This window comes from Hypanus sabinus, chromosome 4, assembly GCF_030144855.1.
Source record: "Hypanus sabinus isolate sHypSab1 chromosome 4, sHypSab1.hap1, whole genome shotgun sequence".
Taxonomy (NCBI): Eukaryota; Metazoa; Chordata; class Chondrichthyes; order Myliobatiformes; family Dasyatidae; genus Hypanus; species Hypanus sabinus.
Window position 1 is genome coordinate 110,328,000 of NC_082709.1, and position 22,655 is coordinate 110,350,654.

The 22,655-nt window shown below is 37.8% G+C and overlaps 1 protein-coding gene across 2 annotated transcripts in view; it reads left to right on the top strand.

The window, feature by feature from the left end:
- rb1 (retinoblastoma 1) overlaps positions 1 to 22,655 on the top strand; it is a 294,100-nt gene that overhangs the window by 250,750 nt on the left and 20,695 nt on the right. For both annotated transcript variants that reach the window (XM_059967858.1, XM_059967859.1), the window contains 6 exons: positions 4,288 to 4,406; positions 4,567 to 4,736; positions 6,924 to 7,075; positions 8,676 to 8,780; positions 10,109 to 10,222; positions 16,154 to 16,317. In XM_059967858.1, the coding sequence (XP_059823841.1) occupies positions 4,288 to 4,406; positions 4,567 to 4,736; positions 6,924 to 7,075; positions 8,676 to 8,780; positions 10,109 to 10,222; positions 16,154 to 16,317 (824 nt within the window). The remainder of the gene's footprint in view (positions 1 to 4,287; positions 4,407 to 4,566; positions 4,737 to 6,923; positions 7,076 to 8,675; positions 8,781 to 10,108; positions 10,223 to 16,153; positions 16,318 to 22,655) is intronic.

The following is a 22,655-nucleotide window of genomic DNA, read 5'->3' on the forward strand; positions in this document are numbered from 1 at the left end:
AAATGTATCTGCAGCTACTGTAGTCTGGTTGTCAAAACCATCATTGACCATTGCAGACAGCTCCATGACCCAGAACAGTAAAACAGGAAGATCAGTCCTATGCATGCTCAAAGCCTATGCATCAGCTGAAGCCACAGAAAATGTCACTAATTTGTAAACTGCAAATGTATAACTTCTCTGTTCTGGCAAATGGACTCTAACTGTTCTCCTAAACCACACACAATCCATACTAGAGACTGTTTTGACAAGGTCTGTGATGACTTTCTCTGCAATACAATCTCTGTTGGGTCAGGATTTTGGACTACTTGGTATTTTTGCTACTTTGTGTCAGAAGTAGAAGGAGGAGTGGATCATTAGACTCTCAAACTCGTTCTTCCATTGAATGAGACCACTTCTGATCTTTCTTCCCAGTGGCACTTTAACCTTGTATTCCTTGATAACTTTAATATCTAAAACTTTGTCTCAGAGAACTCTAAAGATTCCCTGTGCTCAGAGTGAAGAAATTTCTTCTCAATCTTGAATGGCTGATGCCTTAGTTTTTTCTAATTCACAATTTCCCATTTACGTTTCATCTTGTGCATTCATTTGCCCTCCAAGAGGTCCCCTGCATCCACGTTGGTAGCCAGCTTTGTATCTTGCCAATCTGAATTAATCCTTTTAGTCCTACTTTGAAGTACTGGCCTGGTTATTAAAGCTGCTGCCATAGTGCTTTTGAAACCCACTTTTAATTCAGACCTACAGCACTGTGCTGCAGAATTTACAATTTTACCCAAATTGAATTTCCTTAAGATGCTGCAGTATCCAGTCATATTGCTAAGATATGCCGGTTGGTAGGTCAATTGGCTACTATAGATTGCCCCAGATGTGTAGATGAGAGTAGAATCCAGAGGAAGCTGATGAAGATGTGGGTTGAATGAGAGCTAGATGAACGGTGCAGGCTCAGCAAATGGAGAGGCCCCTTTCTGTGCTGTCTGACCTTTCCCCTCTGCTGTCAAATTTCTAAATGATTCTTGAACTCGCAAACACTACTTTGCTGTTCATCTTTTGCTCTTTTTATCTATCGTTATTGTAACTTATAGTAATTTATCATACCTATACTGTGTTGTGGCTAAAAAGACAACAATTTTACAACTTATGTCAGTGACGATGAACTTGATTCTGATTCTTATTCAATGTTGTTTCCTGTCTACTATCCAATCCTTGATTCATGCCCGTTTTTTAGTCTGAGTTGCACACGCTCCAATTTTGTTTAATAATCTCTTGATGGCATCTTATTGAATGTATTCTGTTTGTCCAAAGACACCAGAGCCACCAATTCCCTGTTCGCTAATGTATCTTGATAGTTATAGACTCAAAAACCTGATAGCCTTTCACTGTCACTGAGTCAAAATCCTGGCACTTACTCCCTAACAGCATCATGAGTATACCAATGCCTCAAGAAGGCAGCTCATCCCACCTTCTTGAGGTTAATTGAGGAGAAGCACTTAAATGATGAGTCAACCTGCAACCCCATATCCACTGAAAGAATGTAAAGGAAAAAAATTCTGTTTTCTTTCTTCCTTTTTTTAAAAAAGTAATGTGATTGCATTTACTGTCACTGTCCTATCGGTGGGGGTGGGGGGGAGGCAATCTTGGATTCAAAGGAACTTTGGAAATAGATAGCTGGATTTCCATAACACATTTTTAAAAATCTTATGATGCATATCATTAGGTCCAGGAGATTTATTGACTTTCAGCCCTATTACTTTCTCTAGTGAAATGCTAATGCAAGTTTCTTTGAGTTTCTCATTCTGGGAAAGCAAGAAAATATTGGGTTTAACTTCCTTGCCACTTCCTTATTATCCAGTATGAATTTTTCCTGTCTCAGTCAACACAGGGCCTATATGAATCTTTCCTAATCATTTTGTTTTTGCACATCCATAGAATCTTTTAACATTGCTTTATACTTGAACTGATGGAAACCAGAAGTCAAGAATAAATGGGTCGTTGTCACGTTGGAAAGCTGTGCTCTAGTGCTCTGCATACCAATCCTTCCTCCCACCATCACTCCTATCCTATAGCAGAGTATTCCACACCATAAAACTCACTGCTAGTCAATTGCAGAATTCCTGATGATACTAGGCTGTGGTAGTTAACATATCTGTCAAAGTACTCTTCTGCAATGAATCTCATGGATAAGTCTGTACATGGGATGAATATGGATGACAAACATGACAACACCAGCTACCCTTTGGTCAAATATCTCACTTTTAAATTTTGTTCATCTCGCCTGGGAAATGCCATGTATAAAGTAATGTTTATAATCACTCTGTAAATGAAATTTGTTTCTTTAACTCTTTCACAGAAAGTGTTTGCAGAGCTGTTGGGAAATATCAGGAGATATTTCTTTTCAAAATGCAGTCACAAGTATAATGAATTTGGATGGCCACTATCTGGATTGACCCCTTACTTATGACTTCTGTACTATACAATGAGCAGCTGAGCTAAGTTTACCTCTGCTCTGGGGATGGCTGTAACAATGTGTGTCATCCTTGTATTTTATGTTTTTTTCATTTTGCCCATGCAAGGTACTTTCCCTTTTTTCTCCGTTAATTTTTGCATCTTTCCATTCTATTGATTTATTTCAATAAATATAAGGGACACACAGAATTTGTAGGTAAAGATTTGAGAACTTCCTTTTCTTAATTAGGAATAGATATATAATCGACAACACACACAAAATGCTAGTAGAACACAGCAGGCTAGGCAGCATCGAAAGAGAGAAGGACTGTCGACGTTTCGGGCCGAGACCCTTCGTCAGGACTAATCGAAAGGAAAGATAGTAAGAGATTTGAAAGTAGAGGGGGGAGGGGGAAATGCGAAATAATAGGAGTAGACTGGAGGGGGTGGGATGAAGCTAAGAGCTGGAAAGGTGATTGGTGAAAGTGATACAGAGCTAGAGAAGGGAAAGGATCGTGGGACGGGAGGCCTCAGGAGAAAGAAAGGAGGAGGGGAGCACCAGAAAGAGATGGGGAACAAGCAAACAACTAAATATGTCAGGGATGGGGTAAGAAGGGGAGGAGGGGCATTAACGGAAGTTAGAGAAGTCAATGTTCATGCCATCAGGTTGGAGGCTACCCAGCCGGTATATAAGGTGTTGTTCCTCCAACCTGAGTTTGGATTCATTTTGACAATAGAGGAGGCCATGGATAGACATATCAGAATGGGAATGGGACGTGGAATTAAAATGTGTGGCCACACCGGGAGCACCAGACGCAGTATACCACTGGCCTTTTATATATTGGCGAGACCCGACGCAGACTGGGAGATCGTTTCGTGGAACACCTACGCTTGGTCTGCCAGAAAAAGCAGGATCTCCCAGTGGCCACACATTTTAATTCCACATCCCATTCCCATTCTGATATGTCTATCCATGGCCTCCTCTATTGTCAAAATGAATCCAAACTCAGGTTGGAGGAACAACACCTTATATACAGGCTGGGTAGCCTCCAACCTGATGGCATGAACATTGACTTCTCTAACTTCCGTTAATGCCCCTCCTCCCCTTCCTACCCCATCCCTGGCATACTTAGTTGTTTGCCTGTTTGCCATCTCCCTCTGGTGCTCCCCCCACCCCTCCTTTCTTTCTCCTGAGGCCTCCCGCCCCAAGATCCTTTCCCTTCTCCAGCTCTGTATCACTTTCACTAATCACCTTTCCAGCTCTTAGCTTCATCCCACCCCCTTCGGTCTACTCCTATTATTTCGCATTTCCCCCTCCCCCCTCTACTTTCAAATCTCTTACTATCTTTCCTTTCGGTTAGTGCTGATGAAGGGTCTTGGCCCGAAAAGTCAACATCGCTTCTCCCTATAGATGCTGCCTAGCCTGCTGTGTTCTACCAGCATTTTGTGTGTGTTGTTGTTTGAATTTCCAGCATCTGCAGATTTCCTCGTGTTTGCAGATATACAATCAACTGTTTTTTTCAGTATATTGAAAGATTAGTGCTTTTTCTGTGCTATTTTTCTGATTGTGATTGATCTGCAGATGAATGATTAAGCAAGTCAGAAAAAAGAGAATATGTTAGCTTCAGTGACAGGAAAGTGTTTTACTGTTGAAGGATCATAGAATACTTTGCTGTTATTTGACTCAATCCAGTTGTGATACTGTTTTTTTTTATATATAATGGCTCATCAGTCAAATGCTTCCTTCTCCCTTATTGCCCATTCCCTGTATTACAATATGAAAAGCAATTTTGAAAAACTTACAGATTTGTTTAGATTTTTCCAATACACTTTTTTTGTTACTTTCAGAATTCACCTTTGTTTGACATCCTCAAGCAACAAAAAGAACAGGAAGATCAACCAGATCAGCTCGAACCTACCAGTACGCTCAAACAGCCACTCCAGCACAGCCACACTGCTGCAGATCTGTAAGCATTAGTAGAGACGAGTTGCTGTTTGCTTATGTTTATAGCTAGAGTTTTGTAGTTGAAGTTGTAGACTCACTAATCTAAACTGCTGTTAACATGGATCTATTTTTTCCTTTACTTGAGTTGCCCAGTCATCTCTGGAATCTTTTTTTGTCCACAGTTACCTTTCCCCTGTCAGATCACCGTGGAAGAAAGGGTCTTGTACAGTGCACACAGTTCCCACGCAACACACAAAAGCTGAGACACCATCGTCTGTGCAATCTCAGTCCCAGTCCCAACCTCAGCAGAAGCCTCAGAAATCTACCTCACTCTCTCTCTTTTACAAAAAAGGTAAACTTATGCACAGATATTTTTCTTGTGCTTTTGATAGTGGATTTGTTGATAATGTTAAGAAAGAAACAAATTAGCCAAAATATTGGTAAATAGATTGGCTACTTTGGTGCTATGATACAGGAAGCTAAAGATGCAACTCATTTATTACCCATTCCTAAATGTCTGAGAATACGGTAATGAGAACATTTTTTTTCTGTGATATACTTGTTTGTTTAAATAGTTTGATACTGTTATAGCTTTTCAGAATCAAGTTTATTATCACTGACAAATGTCATTAATTTTTTTGTTTTGCAGCAGCAGTACAGTGCAAAGCACAAAAGTTACTATGTTACAATAAGAAATATATAACAAAAGTAAATAGGTAGTGCAAAAGAAGAGCAAAATAGTGTGGTATTGTTTGTGGATTCTTGCACTATTCAGAAATCTGATGGCAAAGCTGTTCCTAAAATGTTCAGTGTGTGTCTTCAGGCTCTTGTACCTCCTCACTGATGTAGCAATGAGAAGAGGGCATACAGTGGGTTGGTGGGAGTCCTTAAAAATAGCTGCTGCTTTTTTGAGGCATCACCTTTTGAAGATTTCTATGATGGTAGAGTGGCTGGTGCCCAGGAGCTAACTGAGTTAACAACCCCCTGCAGCTTTTTCCAATCCTGTGCCTCCATACCAGACAGTGATGAAATTCGTTAAGATGCTCGCCACAGAACATCTGTAGAAATTTGCGAGATTCTTTGGTGACATACCATATCTCCTCAACTCCTAATGAAATATAGCTGCTGCCGTGCCTTCTTTTTAATTGCATCAACATGGGCCCAGCGTAGACTTCTAGAGATGTTGACTTGAAGCTGTTCACCCTTCAGTGAGGACTGGTGTGTGTTCTTCCGACTTCCCCTTCCTGAAATTCACTATTAATTCTTTGTTCTTACTGACACTGAGCAAAAGGCCGTTGTTGTGACACCACTCAGCCAGACTATCTATTTTAATCCTGTACGCTTCCTCGTCACCATCTGAGATTGTGCTGACAACATTTGTATCATCATTGAATTTATAGATGTTTGAGCTATGCCTAGCCACACAGTCACTTATTACAAAATATGCTCATGAAAATGATTATTCTGATAGCAGTGGCTTGATAGTATCATGTCATGGTAGCCTGGAGTTTCTAAAGTTACTTCCAGTTTTTAAAGTTTTAGCATGCTACTTATCTTGTATCTGAAGTTGATTTTTTATCCTTCATTACTTCTTGCAGTTTTGGATCTGCTTGTGCAATGTAGCACAGATTTAGCATTAATAGCAGTCGCCATTAATAGGAATGAGCATTGTTTTCATCTCCATCTGTAACCCAGGCTGACTAAGCAGTGCATTTAGTTTACTGTACTAAATGGGTTGTAAGTTGGTGGGCAAATAGAATCTACACATTTTACATCAGATGGAGAATTCCAAACAGAGGCAGGAACTGGATTTAAACTATCAGTAGCAACAAGCTCCATGTGATTTCTTGAAACAGCTGAAAATGCTGAATACAGAGAAGGCTTTGGGACTTGACAATACCCCAAGAGTGGCACTAATGACCTGAACTTAACACGCCATGCCTTTAGCTGAGTCATTCCTGTACAGTTACTCAAGCCGCTGCCTGATAATATGTTTGAGTACATGGATGATGCAGTGGTAGTTCAAATGTTTTAGCGGCCAGTCAACAGACCCAAGTTCAAACCTTAATATGGCAGCTATAGAATTCAAGTTAGAAAAATAACTACAACAGCCAGCACAAGATCAGAGTGGAATCGAGTTATCTCAGTCCTGAGGGACTGTTGAAGAGTAAAGAACTGCATATTCACCAGTGGTGAGCAATAATATCCAGCCACTAGAGTCTGGTCTCTGGCCATTCCAGGTGCCGCTTGTGACTGGATCAAGATCTCACTTTATCAAATCCATGTGATAACTGGTGTTCAAAGGTTACTGCATGATAAAAGAAATAACAGGAAGCCAAATTCCACTCCACACAAGAATAACTTAAAACTGTTTTGCTGAATTGAGCAAGGTTTCCCACCGAAACATTTTCAACAAGGTTACTTGTAGGATGCTAAAGCCGTATGAATGTATTATGACAACATTAAAATTGACATCTGATGAGACAAATTATTGAGTTCTAATTCAATATTTTTGTTTCTTGGCATATTATCTGTTTAGTGTACCGACTGGCATATCTTCGATTGAACATGCTTTGCAATCATCTCCATCTACCATCAGAGCATCCTCAGCTGGAAGCTATTATATGGACGTTGTTTCAGCACGCATTAGCAAATGAGCATGAACTTATGAAAGACAGACATTTAGATCAGGTATTGTGCTATTGACGAAACTTGTGGTGTTGGGGGCATTGATTCCATGTCTCTTGGAGTAAGGCATGATTTGGAATTGGTTTATTACTGATCTTCTGCCACCAATATTCTAAATTCCAAATTACAGCCTATTTTTATGTGAAAATCACTGAGTGGGGATCCGTTTTCTCAAAAAAGAAAACTAAGGAGAGCTCCTATGGTCCACTTTGAAATTGCTGTAGTATTTGGCAATGATGCAAAGGGTTATTCAACTACTACACCATTATCAAGCATATTCCTTCCAGCTTGTTTGGTGATCAGGATTAAAAATCCCACCTAATTTTCTTTCTCAGTAATTGGGTCTCTTTTGGGGCTTCTACTAAGGCCTGGTTAAGACTGGCCAGCAGAACCCTACTAAAATTGAACAAGCAGCTTTTTGATCCTTGTAGCTCATATGCTAACCCAAATTATCTTCAACACATTGTTAGTTTTCAAAATGTGACCTCACATTAAGACCATGCTAACTGGCACTTTCTCCTGATAGCGATCCTTCCTTTCCTTTCCTAGGTAGATGTTTTGCTAAGAAACTATCTTTACCAATAAGAAGCCTTCCTCAATTTGGCTGTTAAAGATTTCTAAAGTAGAAGGGCAGAGATTGTGAGTGGGAAGTTAAGAATCAAGAGTTTTGAGGGATGGAAAAATTCTAGGTCATCTGGAGGGGATTGGATCACCAAGGTAAAGAAGATCCCGCTCCTAAATGGGATTCTGGCATTTCCAGCGTTGCTCTCTTGTGAAATCCTAAGTAGAAATCCTCACTTCCTTCCAGTTGCTGGGGATTTTGAGGCCCGATGAGCACAGCTGGCTAGTATTATAGCTAGAATGGAGAAAAAGATAATTAAGAACAATTGCTCCAGGTAGTTTATTGATTGACACTTCCACACGCTATTATCTATCATTTTAATCATTAGTTTTGATTAAGATTCATCCAACTTTGAGGACTGACTTCCAAACTTTGAGCAAAATCAATGCCTCTGTTATAAGGTAAAAAGAATATTTTTTCTGATTTCATTATGTTAAAACACGTGGCTATCTATATCAATATGTTTGGTGTCCCCTATAATGTTGCACCAAAACAATTGTAGTTTCTGAAAGTTTCTGTTAGGTGTTAGTGTAAGGGCGTAAATTTATAGGCACTGGCATTGATATTTGTTTAAACCTCATTGACTTGACGCACTTTCTAAATATAAATATTTCTGTCTATTTTAAGATACTGTGCAATCAGACATGGATATGCAAGAGAATTTAACACATTTGACAGGCAAGTTAGGGACATTGTACACATTCATTAAGCCATAATTGAGGAGGAACGTGTCCCCGAAGCACCACTGCCCCACTCCCACTTGTTTATATAATGTCTTTACAAATTATTGACATATATGCAGACAAAAATGCAAGTTAATGCATTTACTCTGAGTTGTGGCACTGGATCGTGGCAAGTTCGATATATTATTTTAGACTTTAGGGAGGGAAATGATGAAAAATGGGTATTTTAAGTTTATTTGGAGCTTCTTGCCAACGAATTGTGCTCTGTAAAATAATTAACATAATTGTGTTTTAACAGATAATGATGTGTTCCATGTATGCCATTTGCAAGGTGAAGAACATAGACCTTAGGTTCAAGACTATTGTTACTGCTTATAAGGACTTGCCAAACACAAATCAAGAGGTAACCAATGGACCTTTTGTTGTAACCCTCTTTTGCCTCCTAAACAGTCCAAACTGTAATTCAAGAAAGTCATATTTGTGTTTGTTCCAGTATTTACCTGGCTCTTATCAGTCACCCAATTCCTGCTCTCACTCTTTTACAAATGACAAACAAGAGGAATGCATAGATTAAAGTTATTGGTAGAAGGATTAGAGGGGTAATAAGAAACTTGGGATGAATAATGATGGATGTGTCTGGAACCCATTGTTTGAACTGTTTCTAGAGGCAGTAATCCTCATTGTATTTAAACAGAAGTGTATGTGAGCAAACTCAACCTGAAGGGCTAAAGATCTAGAACACAAAGATGGAAAGATCATTCAGAACACAATTCAATATTAGTTATCCAGTCCATAGAGGCTGAATGGTGTCCACTAGAGGCATAAACTTTCCATGGTTCCTATGAGCTTCAGCTGATTTAGAAATTCTGTAAGAGGTATTTCTGAATTTTTAATAACCCATCCGTTAATTATCACCAGAATTTCCCCTTCACTTCTGTATGTACTATTCTAAAAATGCATGTTATTCCACTTCCAAGAACACAAGCAATCAATTACTGCACTTACCTCTGAACCTATGACCTCACTCTCTAAGATGTTAGAAGAAAATCTCAAATATCTACCTATAGTTTTCAAAATTTATATGGATTACTCTGCTGATCTAACTTGACACCTAATCTTTCAATCTGTTTGGTGGTTTATAACTTCAGAGACATTAGGGGAGAAAATAACTTGCTTCTCATGCTAAGTGTGTGAAAGATTATCAGTTGCAGGTTTTCAATTTCCGTTTCTTTTTGTTGCTTTTTTCTTCATCGGATCAAATATGCGCAGAAGTGTAAACAACCAGCAACTGATAATATATTGAGCACACTTAGTAACCAGAAAAGAATTGCTCCTCTATTATTTTCTATGATATTGTGCATTGACTGAAAGTCATGGTCATTTGTTCTTTCTGAAGAAAATATGAAAATGTATTAATGTACTTATCTGATTCTGGTTTGAGTTCAATGGAAAATTTGCTCTTTGTGGAATGAGCTGCAAATAGCAAGATTGACTCAGCAAGATTTTTATTAGCTTGGCCTGACCACAGCAGAAATAGAATAGCTAGCATTCTAAAGCACCTTAGTCTTTTATTGGAATCCTGTTTCAAAACAATTTCTTTCTTTCAGCAAACATTTTAGTCTAACCTCAAGTATTTATCCTTGCAGATTAGACTGACACATTTGAAAGGCGACACTTTTAGTTAAGCTTTTTCTCTGAGGTAAAAGTTTTTTAAATCATTTTCTTCTTTAGACCTTCAAACATGTGTTGATCAAAGAAGGGCAGTATGATTCCATCATAGGCTTCTACAACCTGGTGTTCATACAGAGGCTGAAAACCAATATTTTACAATATGCTTCAACCCGTGTAAGTAACTATATTATACTTTAACAACAGAGAATGCTAGAAATACTCATCAGGCTAGCAGTGTCTATGAAGGTAGAAACAAGAGTTAACTTTTCAGGCCAATGTCCAATTAACTCTACTCTGTTGTTTTACACAAAATATACAGATTGTATCAGCTGAGAAGTTAACCATTTTCAATGCTTTACTGATATTTTTAAGTGAATGAAATGACAGCAGAAAACATTTACAGCCTGTACTGACTGGGAAAATATTTTATTTGAGATCAATAGTTGAATATTAGAAAGGAAAATGCTGCAGATATCTGAAATCCATAATAAAACCAGAAAATGATGGATATATTCATCAGCTCAGACATCCAAGGATAATGAAACATAACTGACATTTCATATCAATGATGCTTCATCAGAAAATGATAAATGATAGGTTATCATATTGAAACATCTACTTTTTCTGCTTTTTCACAGGTGCTATCCGATCTGCTGACAATTTCTAGTAGTTACAGTTTTTATTTTAGATATATATCAAAGCTGTTAAATATAATGCAACATATTTTAGATGACCATTTAAGAATGACTTTAATGTTATTTTATATGTATTGTATTGACGTACATAGACTTCACACTATCTACCTTCATGTACATTGTTGATGAGAAAGACATTATGCCTGTGGGTAATACAAACTTGTGAGAAAGTATAGACTTATGGGTAAAGGATTGAATGGGACTGAGTCAGTACAGTTCTCCAAATTGTTGCTTCCTGTTTATCATGTTCTAATTTATCTTTTTTCTTTTCAAATCTTTTTGTTGTTATTATTATTATTATTCAAAAATAGTACAAGTACATCAAAATAACAACACTTACAATGCCTCAAAAAAGAAGAAATTATCTTAAGGATTGAAAATGGTGAATAAAAAAAAACTCTACTAAGCAAGAAAAGTGAGGAAAAAAAAAAGAAACCCATTGGAGGTTCAACCCCAGAGCCATGCGTCATACAAAAAGCTTCTAAAAATAAACATCAAACCGCCAACAAGAAAAAAAGATATATCAAAAAAAATTTACATTTAGTTCTTGGAGGAAATCTATCAATTAAGTGAAATGATAATAATGAGCAAATGAGCCCCATCTCTTCTCAAAATCAAACAAAGATTCAAAGGTTCAACTAACTTTCTCCAAGCTAAGATGCAGCATCACTTGAGAGAACCATTGTGACAAAGTAGGAGCTGATATATCCTTCCATTTCAACAAGATGGCCCTCCTAGCTGTCAATGTAACAAACACAATAACATGTTGGTCAGACACAGAAATATCATGGATATTTTGAGGAATTATTCCAAAAGGCACAGTCAATTTATTAGGTTGTAAATTGATTCTGAGTGCTTTAGAAATTGTAGTAAAGACTCACTTCCAAAACTGTTTTAATATAGAACATGACCAGAACATACAGTGTAGCTATCTGCGTTTTACATCTATCACAATACTTGTCAACATTGGGAAATATTTTAGAAAGTCTGTCCTTCATCAAATGGTAGCAATGTACAATTTTAAATCAAATCAGTGAATGACTAGCACAGATCGAAGAAGAGTTAACCAGCTTCAGAATCCGTGTCCAATCCTCCCATATAAAAGTCAAATTGAGTTCCTTCTCCCAATTCTGTTTAATCTTAAGTAAAGGACGCTTATCCCATTGTAATAATAAAGTATAAATTCTTCCAATAGAACCTTTCATCGAGGGGTTCATGTTCATAACAAGTATCTAACAAGTCAACCTCCAATATGTAAGGAAAATTACTTAAATATTTTTGTAAAAATGTCTAACTTGATATTGTAAAAATGTGAATATGAGAGAGAATACTTATCGACTAATTGTCCAAAAGACATCAATCTGCCTTCTTTAAATAAATCCAAAAAAGAATTAATACCTTTGTTTTTCCAAAGTAAAAAAAAATTGTATCACTCCTAGAAGGTTTAAAAAAGTAATTACAATAAATTATACTACAAAGTTTAAATTTTTTAAGATTAAAAAAACTGCAGAACTGGAGCCAAATTTATAAAGAGTGCTTAACCACAGGATATAGGTTTAAATTAGCAACTTCAGCTAATTGTATAGGTAGAGCAACTCCTAATAACGAAGTTAAATAAAACTGTTTCACAGCTCTCGGTTCCAGGTCTACCCAAATTGGCGGATCATTCCTATCACCCCAATATAACCAAAAGGACATACACTGCAAATTAACAGCCCAATAATACAATCTTAGATTAGGCAAAGCAAGACCTCCGTCCTTTTTCAACTTTTGCAAATGACATTTACCATTTCTTGGTCTTTTATTATTCCAAATAAATGATAGAATAATAGAATCAATCCGATCAAAAAAACTTCTTAGTAAAAAAAAAACAGGAATATTCTGAAATAAATATAAAAATGTTGGTAAGATCATCATTTTAACTACATGAATACGACCAACAAGTGAAAATGTAAGTGGGCTCCATCTACTAAAGGAATACTTTATGGAGTCCACTAAAGGAGAAAAATTGACTTGATAAAGATCCTTATATTTTTTAGTAATTATAACACCTAAATATCTAAAAGAATCCGTAACTTTAAAAGGAGTATTATATATAGAGACAGATTCATTTAAACGAAGTAATTCACTTTTACTAAAATTTATTTTATATCATGAAAAGTCTCCAAATTTGTCAAATAATTTTAGCAAAGCAGGAATAGATTCTTCAGGCTTAGATATATATATACCAATAAATCCAGCATAAAGAGAGATCTTGTGCATGGTCTTATTCACAAAAATCCCATGAATATTTTTGGCTTCATGAAGAGCAATAGTAAGGGGTTCTAATATTGTTAAATAACAAAGGACTTAATGGACAACTTTGTCTTGTCCCCAGAGATAGTGGAGAAAAAGGAGACCTACAGTTATTAATGACAACAGTTGCAATAGGAGCTGTGTATATCATTTTAATCCAATTATTAAAATTAATACCAAAACCAAATTTTTCTAAAACATTAAAGAAATATTTCCATTCATCTTGATCAAATGCTTTTTCAGCATCCAAAAATATAACGCATTGTGGAGTTTTAGAAGAAGGCAAATATATAATGTTAAATAATCTCCGAACATTTGAGAAAGAATAACGACCCTTTATAAAGCCTGTTTGAGCTTTAAAAATAATTTTACCCAAAATACTCTCCAACCGATTGGCCATTATCTTTGAGAGAATCTTAGCATCAACATTGAACAATGAAATATGTCTGTATGAGGCACAATCGGTAGGATCTTTATCCTTTTTGAGAATTAAAGAAATAGAAGCTTTATAAAAAGTAGAGGGTAAATCACTTTTCACAAAAGAATCCTTAAACATCTCTAACATATACGGAGAAGACGAGGAGATCTGCAGATGCTGGAAATTCAAGCAACACACACAAAATGCTGGTGGAATACAGCAGGCCAGGCAGCATCTATAGGGAGATGCGCTGTTGATGTTTCAGGCTGAGACAATTTTCCAAATTTTTTATAAAATTCTACAGGATAACCATCAAGTCCCGGGGCCTTACCAGATTGCATTGAAAAAATAGCTTTATGAATTTTGGATTCAGTAATTTGGGCATCAAGAGTTTATTGATCCTCAGCAGAAATTTTAGGAAAAGCAATCTTTTGTAAAATAAAAGCATTCATTTCAGAAGAGTCTACTGGACATTGAGATTTATTAAGTTCAGTATAAAAATCTTGAAAAATCTTATTAATTTTTTCATAATCCCGAGCCAGAGTACCGTCTTTTCTACGAATTTTCAAAATTTGCCTCTTGGCTCCAGCCGATTTTAATTGAGATGCAAGTAGTGAATTATTTTTATCTCCAAACATATAAAATTGGCTCTTTAACTGAAGTAGATAACCTTCAATTGGATGTTAATAATAGGTTATATTGTGATTGAAGTTCCACTCTTTTTTTAAATAAGTCAATATTAGGGGAAGTCGCATAGATATTGTCTAAATTTTTAATTTGTTTTGAAATTTTATCTAATTCTGCTTTAGTCTGTTTTTTAAGTTTAGCTGAATAAGAAATAATCTGACCATGTAAAAATGATTTGAATGTATCCCATATAATTAGACATACCTCCTATATCATTTAAAAGAAAAATTCTTTTATCTGGCTTTTGATAAAACTGATAAAGTCAGAGTTTTGCAATAAAGTCTGAGACAAATGCCATGGTGGATGGCCGAAAATAACATCGTCAAATTCAAAGGACAAACTGAAAGGCGCATAATCAGATGTAGCAATAGCGTCATATTCACAGTTTTTAAACGTTAGGCAAAAGATGGGCATCAACTATAATATAATCAATCCTCGAATATTTTTTATAAACGTGAAAAAAAAAGAATATTCTCTGTTATCAGGGTGTAAATGCCTCCATAATTCAATCAACCCAAAATCGGTCAAAAAGGAGTTAATAACTGATGCAGAACGATTTGGAACCATACAAATTAACCAAAACAACCTTTCTATTACAAATCACTCCTTTAACAATTAAAAATCTACCATTAGAATCTGATTCAATATCCTGTTGAGTAAATATATTAGATTTAATAAAGATAGACACCCCCTTGATTTGCTCTGAGAAGTAGCATGGAGCTGTATTCCATTCCACCAGTGAAAAAATCTATTTTGATCTCCTGCCCTGATATCCTGAGCAAAAATTATATCAGGTTGGAATCGATTAATAATTTTAAAAGTCTTTTTTCATTTAATAGGATGATTCCAACCACATACATCCCAACTTATTACATTAATCCGTTTAACTGCCATACTATAATTTTATTCCAATGTACTTTATACATGTGCAGAACACATACCGATAAGGGATGATCAAAGATGGCGCTGATGAAGAATAGAGCCATATAGAAAACACGCATGCTCCAGAACCACCCAATGGGAAAAAACTCCTAACTCTAAACCCACCCACCCTCCCAAAAGCCTAAAAAAAAGGCAAGTGAACTAAGATAGATGCGAAGCCATAGGCCACTCTGTCGGTCTCATCTCTCCCTCCCCCCAGCCAGTACACAAAAAAAAATAACCTTGCAAGAAAGACAGTAACGTCTCGACAAAGGAGAGTATTTACAGTCCATCATGTATTAAACAAAAAAAGAACCAAAATAATATAATCTCTTAGAGAGAGAAACCAGTGCCATCTTAAGTTTAGCTTTAAATCCCTAAGAAAACTTTAAATTCGGTTATAGGACGTTATAATAAAACAAATAAAAAAGGTTAATAGTATATTTAACCAAACTAAATTTACAAAAATATTAAATAATAATATCATAGTAACTAAACCCTCCCAGATATATATATAAAAAGAAACCCTATTGGTAAGAAAAAAAACTACCAGTTAGTAAGTTAAGAAACAACAAAAAAAGATCAAACCAAATATTAGCTAAAAGGAACAAATCCTTTTATCCTCTTTTCTCAGTCAAATATGTAATTAACCATTTAAACAGTCAAACTTGAACTGTAAATCTTATTTCCAAAAAAAAATTCAACAGGATGTAATGATGAGCAGGTTTTCTTATCTTCTTTTATTAATCTGTCAATGAAATATCCAAATAGCCTTCATATATCTTCTTTTCAAAATGTAAGTAATATACAGATAATCAAACAGCTTTTCAGATAGTTCATTCATTAGTAACGTCAGTGGCGGTGACAGGTATAGCCTGGACAAAATCCAGCGCAACTTTTGGGTCAAAGAAAATACGTGGGGAAGAATTAGGAGGAAAAACTTTCATTCTTGTCAGGTATCTCAAAAAGGGAAATAGTTCCTTATCATATGCTTGTTTCATTACCAAAGCAAATCTTGCTCTTTGTTTCATTAATTGTTCTAATTTATTTTGGCTACTTGTTTTTTTTTTAAATATCTCTTTCAAATAGCCACCAACGCTCTCCCCAATTCCTCATGTTCCTCGAAGTTCATTTGGTTTTCCAACTTCTCCATTGCGTGTACCTGGTGGGAACAACATTTATGTCTCTCCACTGAAGAGTCCATATAAAACTGACGGATTGCTGTCCCCTACAAAAATGACGCCAAGAACACGGTGAGGATATTTGGAGTTTTCAAGTTGTGTAATATGAGTTGCAGCTTGCATTCTTTGTTTCTGATCCAGTAATGTGGTGAAGATGCTATACCTGTCTTTTCATTGCCATCTAAACAATTTCTCTTTTCAGCTCCTCCCACATTCTCCAAACCAAAGTTGTAGCCATGGACCCATGGGCTCTAGTTATTTCTGCCTTTTTGTCAGTTACATAGAACAGTCCGTGTTTCAAGCCTACTCTAGTTATATTCCCCTATTCTTTCACCTCTACATTGATTACTGCATAGATGCTGCTTCCCGCATCCAATTGTCAATTTCATCAACTTTGCCTCCAACTTCCATCCTACCCTCAAATTTACTTTGTCAGTCTCTGACTCCTCTCTACCCTTTCTCAATCACTGTTTATCATCTCTGGAGAAAGAACATTTACAGAGATCTTTTACAAACCTACCAACTCTTACAGCTATCTTAACTATACCTCTTCCCACTGAATCACTTGTAAAAAAATTTTATTCCCTTATCTCAGTTCCTCTATCCCCAGCACATCTGTTCTCAGGATGAAGCTTTCCATTCTAGAACATCTGAACTGTTATCTTTTTACAAAGGACAGGTATTCCTTACCACCGTTGTCAATGCTACCTTTACCATATCTCCTCTATTTTCCATACTTCTTCCTTTATCCCATCCTCCTGCCATCACAAAAGGATGTGATGTCCTTATCTACCATCCAATGATCTTCCATATCCAGCACATCATTCTCCATAACCTTTGTCATCTCTACAGGATCCCACCACCAAGCATACATTCTGCCCCTGCCCCTGCTTTCCATAGAGAACATTCTCAAAGTGACTCCCTTGTCCACTTGTCCCTCCTCAGTGATCTCCCTTGTGGCACATATCCCTGCAAGTGTGACAAATGCTACGTCTGCTCCACAACTTCTCCCTCACCAAACATTCTGTTCAGGTGAAGTGACACTTCACCTGTGAGTTGTTGGGATCATCTATTTTATCTGATGCTCTCTGTACAGCTTCCCCTACATTGGTGAGACACAACACAGATTGGAGGACCACTTCTTCGAGAAGCTTCACTCTGTCCGCCACAAAAGGCAAAATCTCGTGTTTTCCATTTTATTTCAACCTTCCATTCCTATTCTGAATTGTCAGAACATGGCCTCCTCTATGGCCATGATGAGGCCAAACACAGTTGGAGGACCAACACCTCATATTCCATTTGGGTAGTCTCCAACCTGATGGTATGAACATCTATTTCTCTATCATTAAGTAATCACTACCCCTTCCCTCGACTCTCGTTTACTATTTCCCATTCAGGTTCCCCTCTCTCCCCTTCTCTTCTCCTCGCCTGCCCATCTGGTTCCACACCACCTTTCCTTTCTTCTGTGGTCCACTGTCCTCTCCTATGTTCAACCCTTTGCCTCTTCTACTTATCACCTCCCAGCTTTTTACTTCATCTTCCCTCCTCCACCCACCCACCCTCCCCCTCACCTGATCTCACCTCTCACCTGTCAGCTTTTATATTATATTGAGAATGCCCCCCTTTTTTAAAATAGATTATTCCATTAACAGATTAAATTTCAAGAAATAAACTGGGATAAGTTCTGAAAAGTTCCAGGGATAAATTGAGGAGTACAATAGATTCTCACTATTTTGCTTTGCTCCTTTTTGCAGAAGCCCTTTAAAGTGTTCAAAAGACTTTGTTGCAGTCTGCTAGTTTACCCTTTTTGAAACTAAATTCTGTAAGAATATCAAGGCTATAGGAATGTGCTCTTCCTTGCTTCTTCTGAAGATGTGGATTTTGTGACTGTCAGCACTGAGGTGTGGGGTTCAGGGCTGCAGTGTGTTGTGGATGGTGTGTGTAGGCCATTGCACCCACCAGGACAGACCCATTGAAATGAAGTGGCTTTGTGCAGTAAATTTGGCCTCAGGCAGTGGAGCCTGGTGTCTGATGGCCTTTTAGTTAACTTCAAATAGATTGATTATTCTAAAATTTAGTTAAGTGGTATCGATTGCTAAAAATTACATGAACTAAGATAAAGAAAAACACCCATTTTGTCTGGTATCTGGCTTGGTGTTTAAGATGTATTTTCAGGGAAGAGCGCACTAGTGAAGGTGGTCACTATGTACAATATATAGTTGTGTTACTGACAACATTGTGTTGGGAACTTGCTGTGAAACCCTGCCTTCTCTGCTGCTATCCCCCCTCCTCTCACACTTCCACAGTGGCTTGGTATGAAGAAGCTGCCTGTGAAAACTGGTACTGAACAAGGTGGGGCAAACAGTACTGTTGCTCAGTGCTGAGATTCATGGCTCAGCCACATCCCATCTAGCATGGTGACTGCAACCACTTGTAACGGCTGAATTTCCACACCACCAATGTACAATAAGGTCCTGCCACCGCAAGAACATCAACTAAGGCAATCACTCGCATTTAGACTGCACGCCTCATTTACAGGCAGCATCATGGTCTGGTCTGCACCAAGTCCAGCTCCTTCAGTTTTACCACCAACAGGCAACATTGCTGATAGGACAGACCTGCAGTACTTTAAGTTCTTCATGTCCAACAGATTCTTGCAATTGTAAAAAAAAATTTAAAAATGCAGTAACACATTTGGTTAACCCTGTAGAAGCCACTGCGTCCCAGCATGCTGCCACTTACCACAAGTATGGAAACCACTGACCTACCTTCTTTTTGTGTGATTGTACATCTCTACAAAGCACAAAGATTTCTCAATGATAACAATCTGAAAGTAGCTTTCATCACATCCAACAGGTGACCCATGACCTTGTCAACACATGGAGCCCTCACTATGCCTGATAGGTTGCAAGCACGAGCCTTGCACCTCAGCAGTGAGTGGCTACTCACCACTTGTTCCTGTCCAGGCAATGCCAACGCTTGCCGGCAGCCTCTTCGTACCAAGTCATGGGAAGTTGCTAGCTGCAAAATGCCAGCAAGGGTCAGAGATTTGCATCAGTTTCCTGTAATCAGACTGCAGTTGTCTTTCAGTGTTCAAGTGGAGAACCAGGAGACCTATAATGAATCAGCTAGCTGATATGCCAATGCAATTTTTTAAATCAATATACTATAAGCAACCTATTCAAATGAATGGCTACTTACAATGTGAATTCAGCACAGTGGGCAAACAAAAGTGCCAGCATCTAAGTTCAGTTTATCTCTGACCATGCTGGTTCATTTTAGTTCTGACACCATTTCTGTAGCCAGGATGGAAACTTTGCAACCTTGAACTACTGTTGTTTCTGTCATTGTTTCTTTTAGCAGTTTAGAATGTATTTCATCTATTTTAAAAGATGAGAAACCCTTTCATCTTTATCAGTTTAACATTTCACACTTGTTTACCTTAGCTATAACACTGGTATATTTTTCCTCTTCTGTGAAGAGAGTCACAAGAGCATTTTAGGAATTTTATATCCTCTCTGTCTTTTACACTGACAATAAGTCAAGATTAAATGAGATTCACCAATATCATTGCCCCAGTTCATCCACACATCAAAAATGTGCTTAGATTTACTTTTCTATCATCTTTGGAATGCTCGGAGATTCATAGGATGTTCCCAAAATTTAGATTGTGTTTTTTTTTGTTCTTTATTTCAATCTAATTATTTACTTACCTTTTCAACATCATTTCTTAACTTCTCACATCATCCCCTTTCCCCCATCCAAACCCATCCCCATCAACTGGTCTCACCTATCACCTGCCAATTTGTACACCTCCTTCCTTTCTAGTCCCATTGAAGTCCCAGCCCAAAATGCTGAACTGTTTATTTCTTTGTTTATAGACGCTGCCTGACCAACAGAGTTCCTCCAGCATTTTGTGTGTGTTGCCGTGTATTTTTTCAGACCTATTATTGTTTCTTTAACCCTCTCTTTCTCTCAAACAAAGTACTGCTTTACATGAATATTTCACTTTGAGGTGAAGTAAGTACAAATGCTACTGGGCCACAGTCCTTTCATTGCCTTCTCTGTTCTGCAAATGCCATTGCTATTGTTGCATCCCTGTAATAAATGCTGTTGCTTCTCTACACCTTTTAAATTTGTGACTCAGCAATAATATCCTCCCCTACCTATTCCTTTTCTAACTCCTATCTCCTCTCCCCTTGACTCTGTCGAATTTTTAGCAGCCCAGGAGAAACCCACTGCATAACTCTGATGTTGTCTCAATGCAGACTGCAGCATATCATTATGTTTTATGAAACAGCTGAAGCAGAAGAGAGTATTAGGTGACAAAACCAGAAGAACTTGAGTGATGGGAATAAAATGGCTAAGACTACCTAAGACTTGACTGTGACTAATCAACACACTTTGCTGACTATATATTTTGGCCACTTAATTTCGGAAGAGGTATGGAGAAATGGATAGATGACCCTAGAATATTAGAATGGGGTCCAAATAAATTTCTCCCTATTCTACGAAGAGTGTAAGCACAGAAGTGCTGAAGTCGGAACACAAAGCACATGATTTTGCAGATGCTGGAAATCTTGATCAACACACACAAAATGATGGAGGAACTTAGCAAGTCGGGTAGCATCTGTGGAGGGGAATAAATAGATGATGATTTGGGCCCAGACCCTTCATCAGAATTGGAAAGAAAAGGGGTAAGTGGCCAGAATAAGTAAGAAGCTGGGAGGTGATAGGTGGAGGTAAAGGGCTGAAGAAGAAGGGATCTACTAAGGGAGGAAAGTGGACCTTGGGAGAAAAGGGAAGAAGGAGCGGAACCCAAGGGAGGTGATAGCCTGTTACAGAGAAAAAAAAGGATGAGGGGGGATTGCACAGATGGTAGTGTTGCATTATGTTGCTGCCTCGTCCTTTTTGATAGCGGGCATTGCAAGATTGGGAAATGCTGTCACTGCAATTCATTTTGCAGATTGAATACATTGCAACCATTGTAGGATATGTTGGTGACAGAGGGAATGAAAGTTTAGCAAGGTGCTTGGAGTGCCCATCAAGTGGACTACTTTCTAGTTAATAGTGTTAACTTTCTTGAGAGTTTTTGAGCAAGTGGAGGATATTCTATTCTCCAAATTATGCTCTTACTGGATGGTGGCAATGTCTAAGAGTATCAGGAGATGAGTTACTCACTACAGAAAACCCAGCTTCTGAACTACTCTTATAGTATACCATCTATAGAGCTGCTATAATTAAGTTGCTGGTCAGTGGTGTCCTCCATCCCGGATATCAATGGCGAAGGATTTAGTAATGCTAATGCCATTCATTATCAAGGTTAGGTGTTTAGACACTCTTGTTTGAGATGGCTATTACTTGGCACTTTCTAGCCCATGACTGATTGTTGTTTAGGTCTTGTTACCTGAAAGCAGTGGCTGCTTCCTTCACTGAGGAGTTGCAAGTGGAATGGAATATTTTGCTAATATCAACAAAATTTGCCACTTCTGACCTATAATGAAATGAAGATTATTGATGAAGCAGCTGAAGGTGGTTGAGTCTAGGAACCTGTCTTGAGGCTGTGATGATTGTCTTCTCAGAACTAGAATCGTATTTTGTGCAAGAAATGGCTCTTATAGAAGTTATTTTTTTCCCCTTTTGATACCCCAATGCTGGCTTACTGCCAATGAGAGTCACTCTTGGATCAGAGCTGCAGTACGGTTTGGAGATGAACGATGATAGCAAAAGCCAAAATGAACATAGATTGTTGGTGAGGAAGTACATTTGATTACAAGGTTTTGTCACTCCTGCACATTGTCTCTCTGAAGGGATTTTCTCCAAACTACATGCTTATCTGACCTATTTTCCTAACGTGAATCAATTCCTGCTCACTTTCATACCAAAATCTACATCTAGCACTTTCCCCAATCCTATGTTATAAATTGGCTTCATAAACATTTCTTGAAATTCTTGGACACTGAGAAGCAGATCAGGAGGCAGAATTTGGAATGGTACATAAATGAATGAGTTGTGGTCATGAGTGACTTCAACTTCCCTAATATTGATTGGCACCTCCTTAGTGTGAAAGGTTTAGATGGGACAGGATTTGTTAGGTGTGTCCAGGAAGGATTCCTGACATAATATGTGGACGGGCTGACTAGAGAGACCATACTGGATCTAGTAGTAAGCAGTGAACCTGCAGTTCGGATGCAGTGACCACAATTCACTGACCTCTACCATAGCCTTGGGCAGGGATAGCAGCAGACAATATGGACAAATATCTAATTGGGGCAGGGTGAGTTATGGTTCTATTAGGCAAGAACTTGTGAGTGTGAACTCAGACAAGGTGTACTCAGGCAAATGCACAAGGGAAATGTGAAGGCTACATGGGATTCTGTATAGCTTTGTCCCATTGAGGCAGGGAAGGG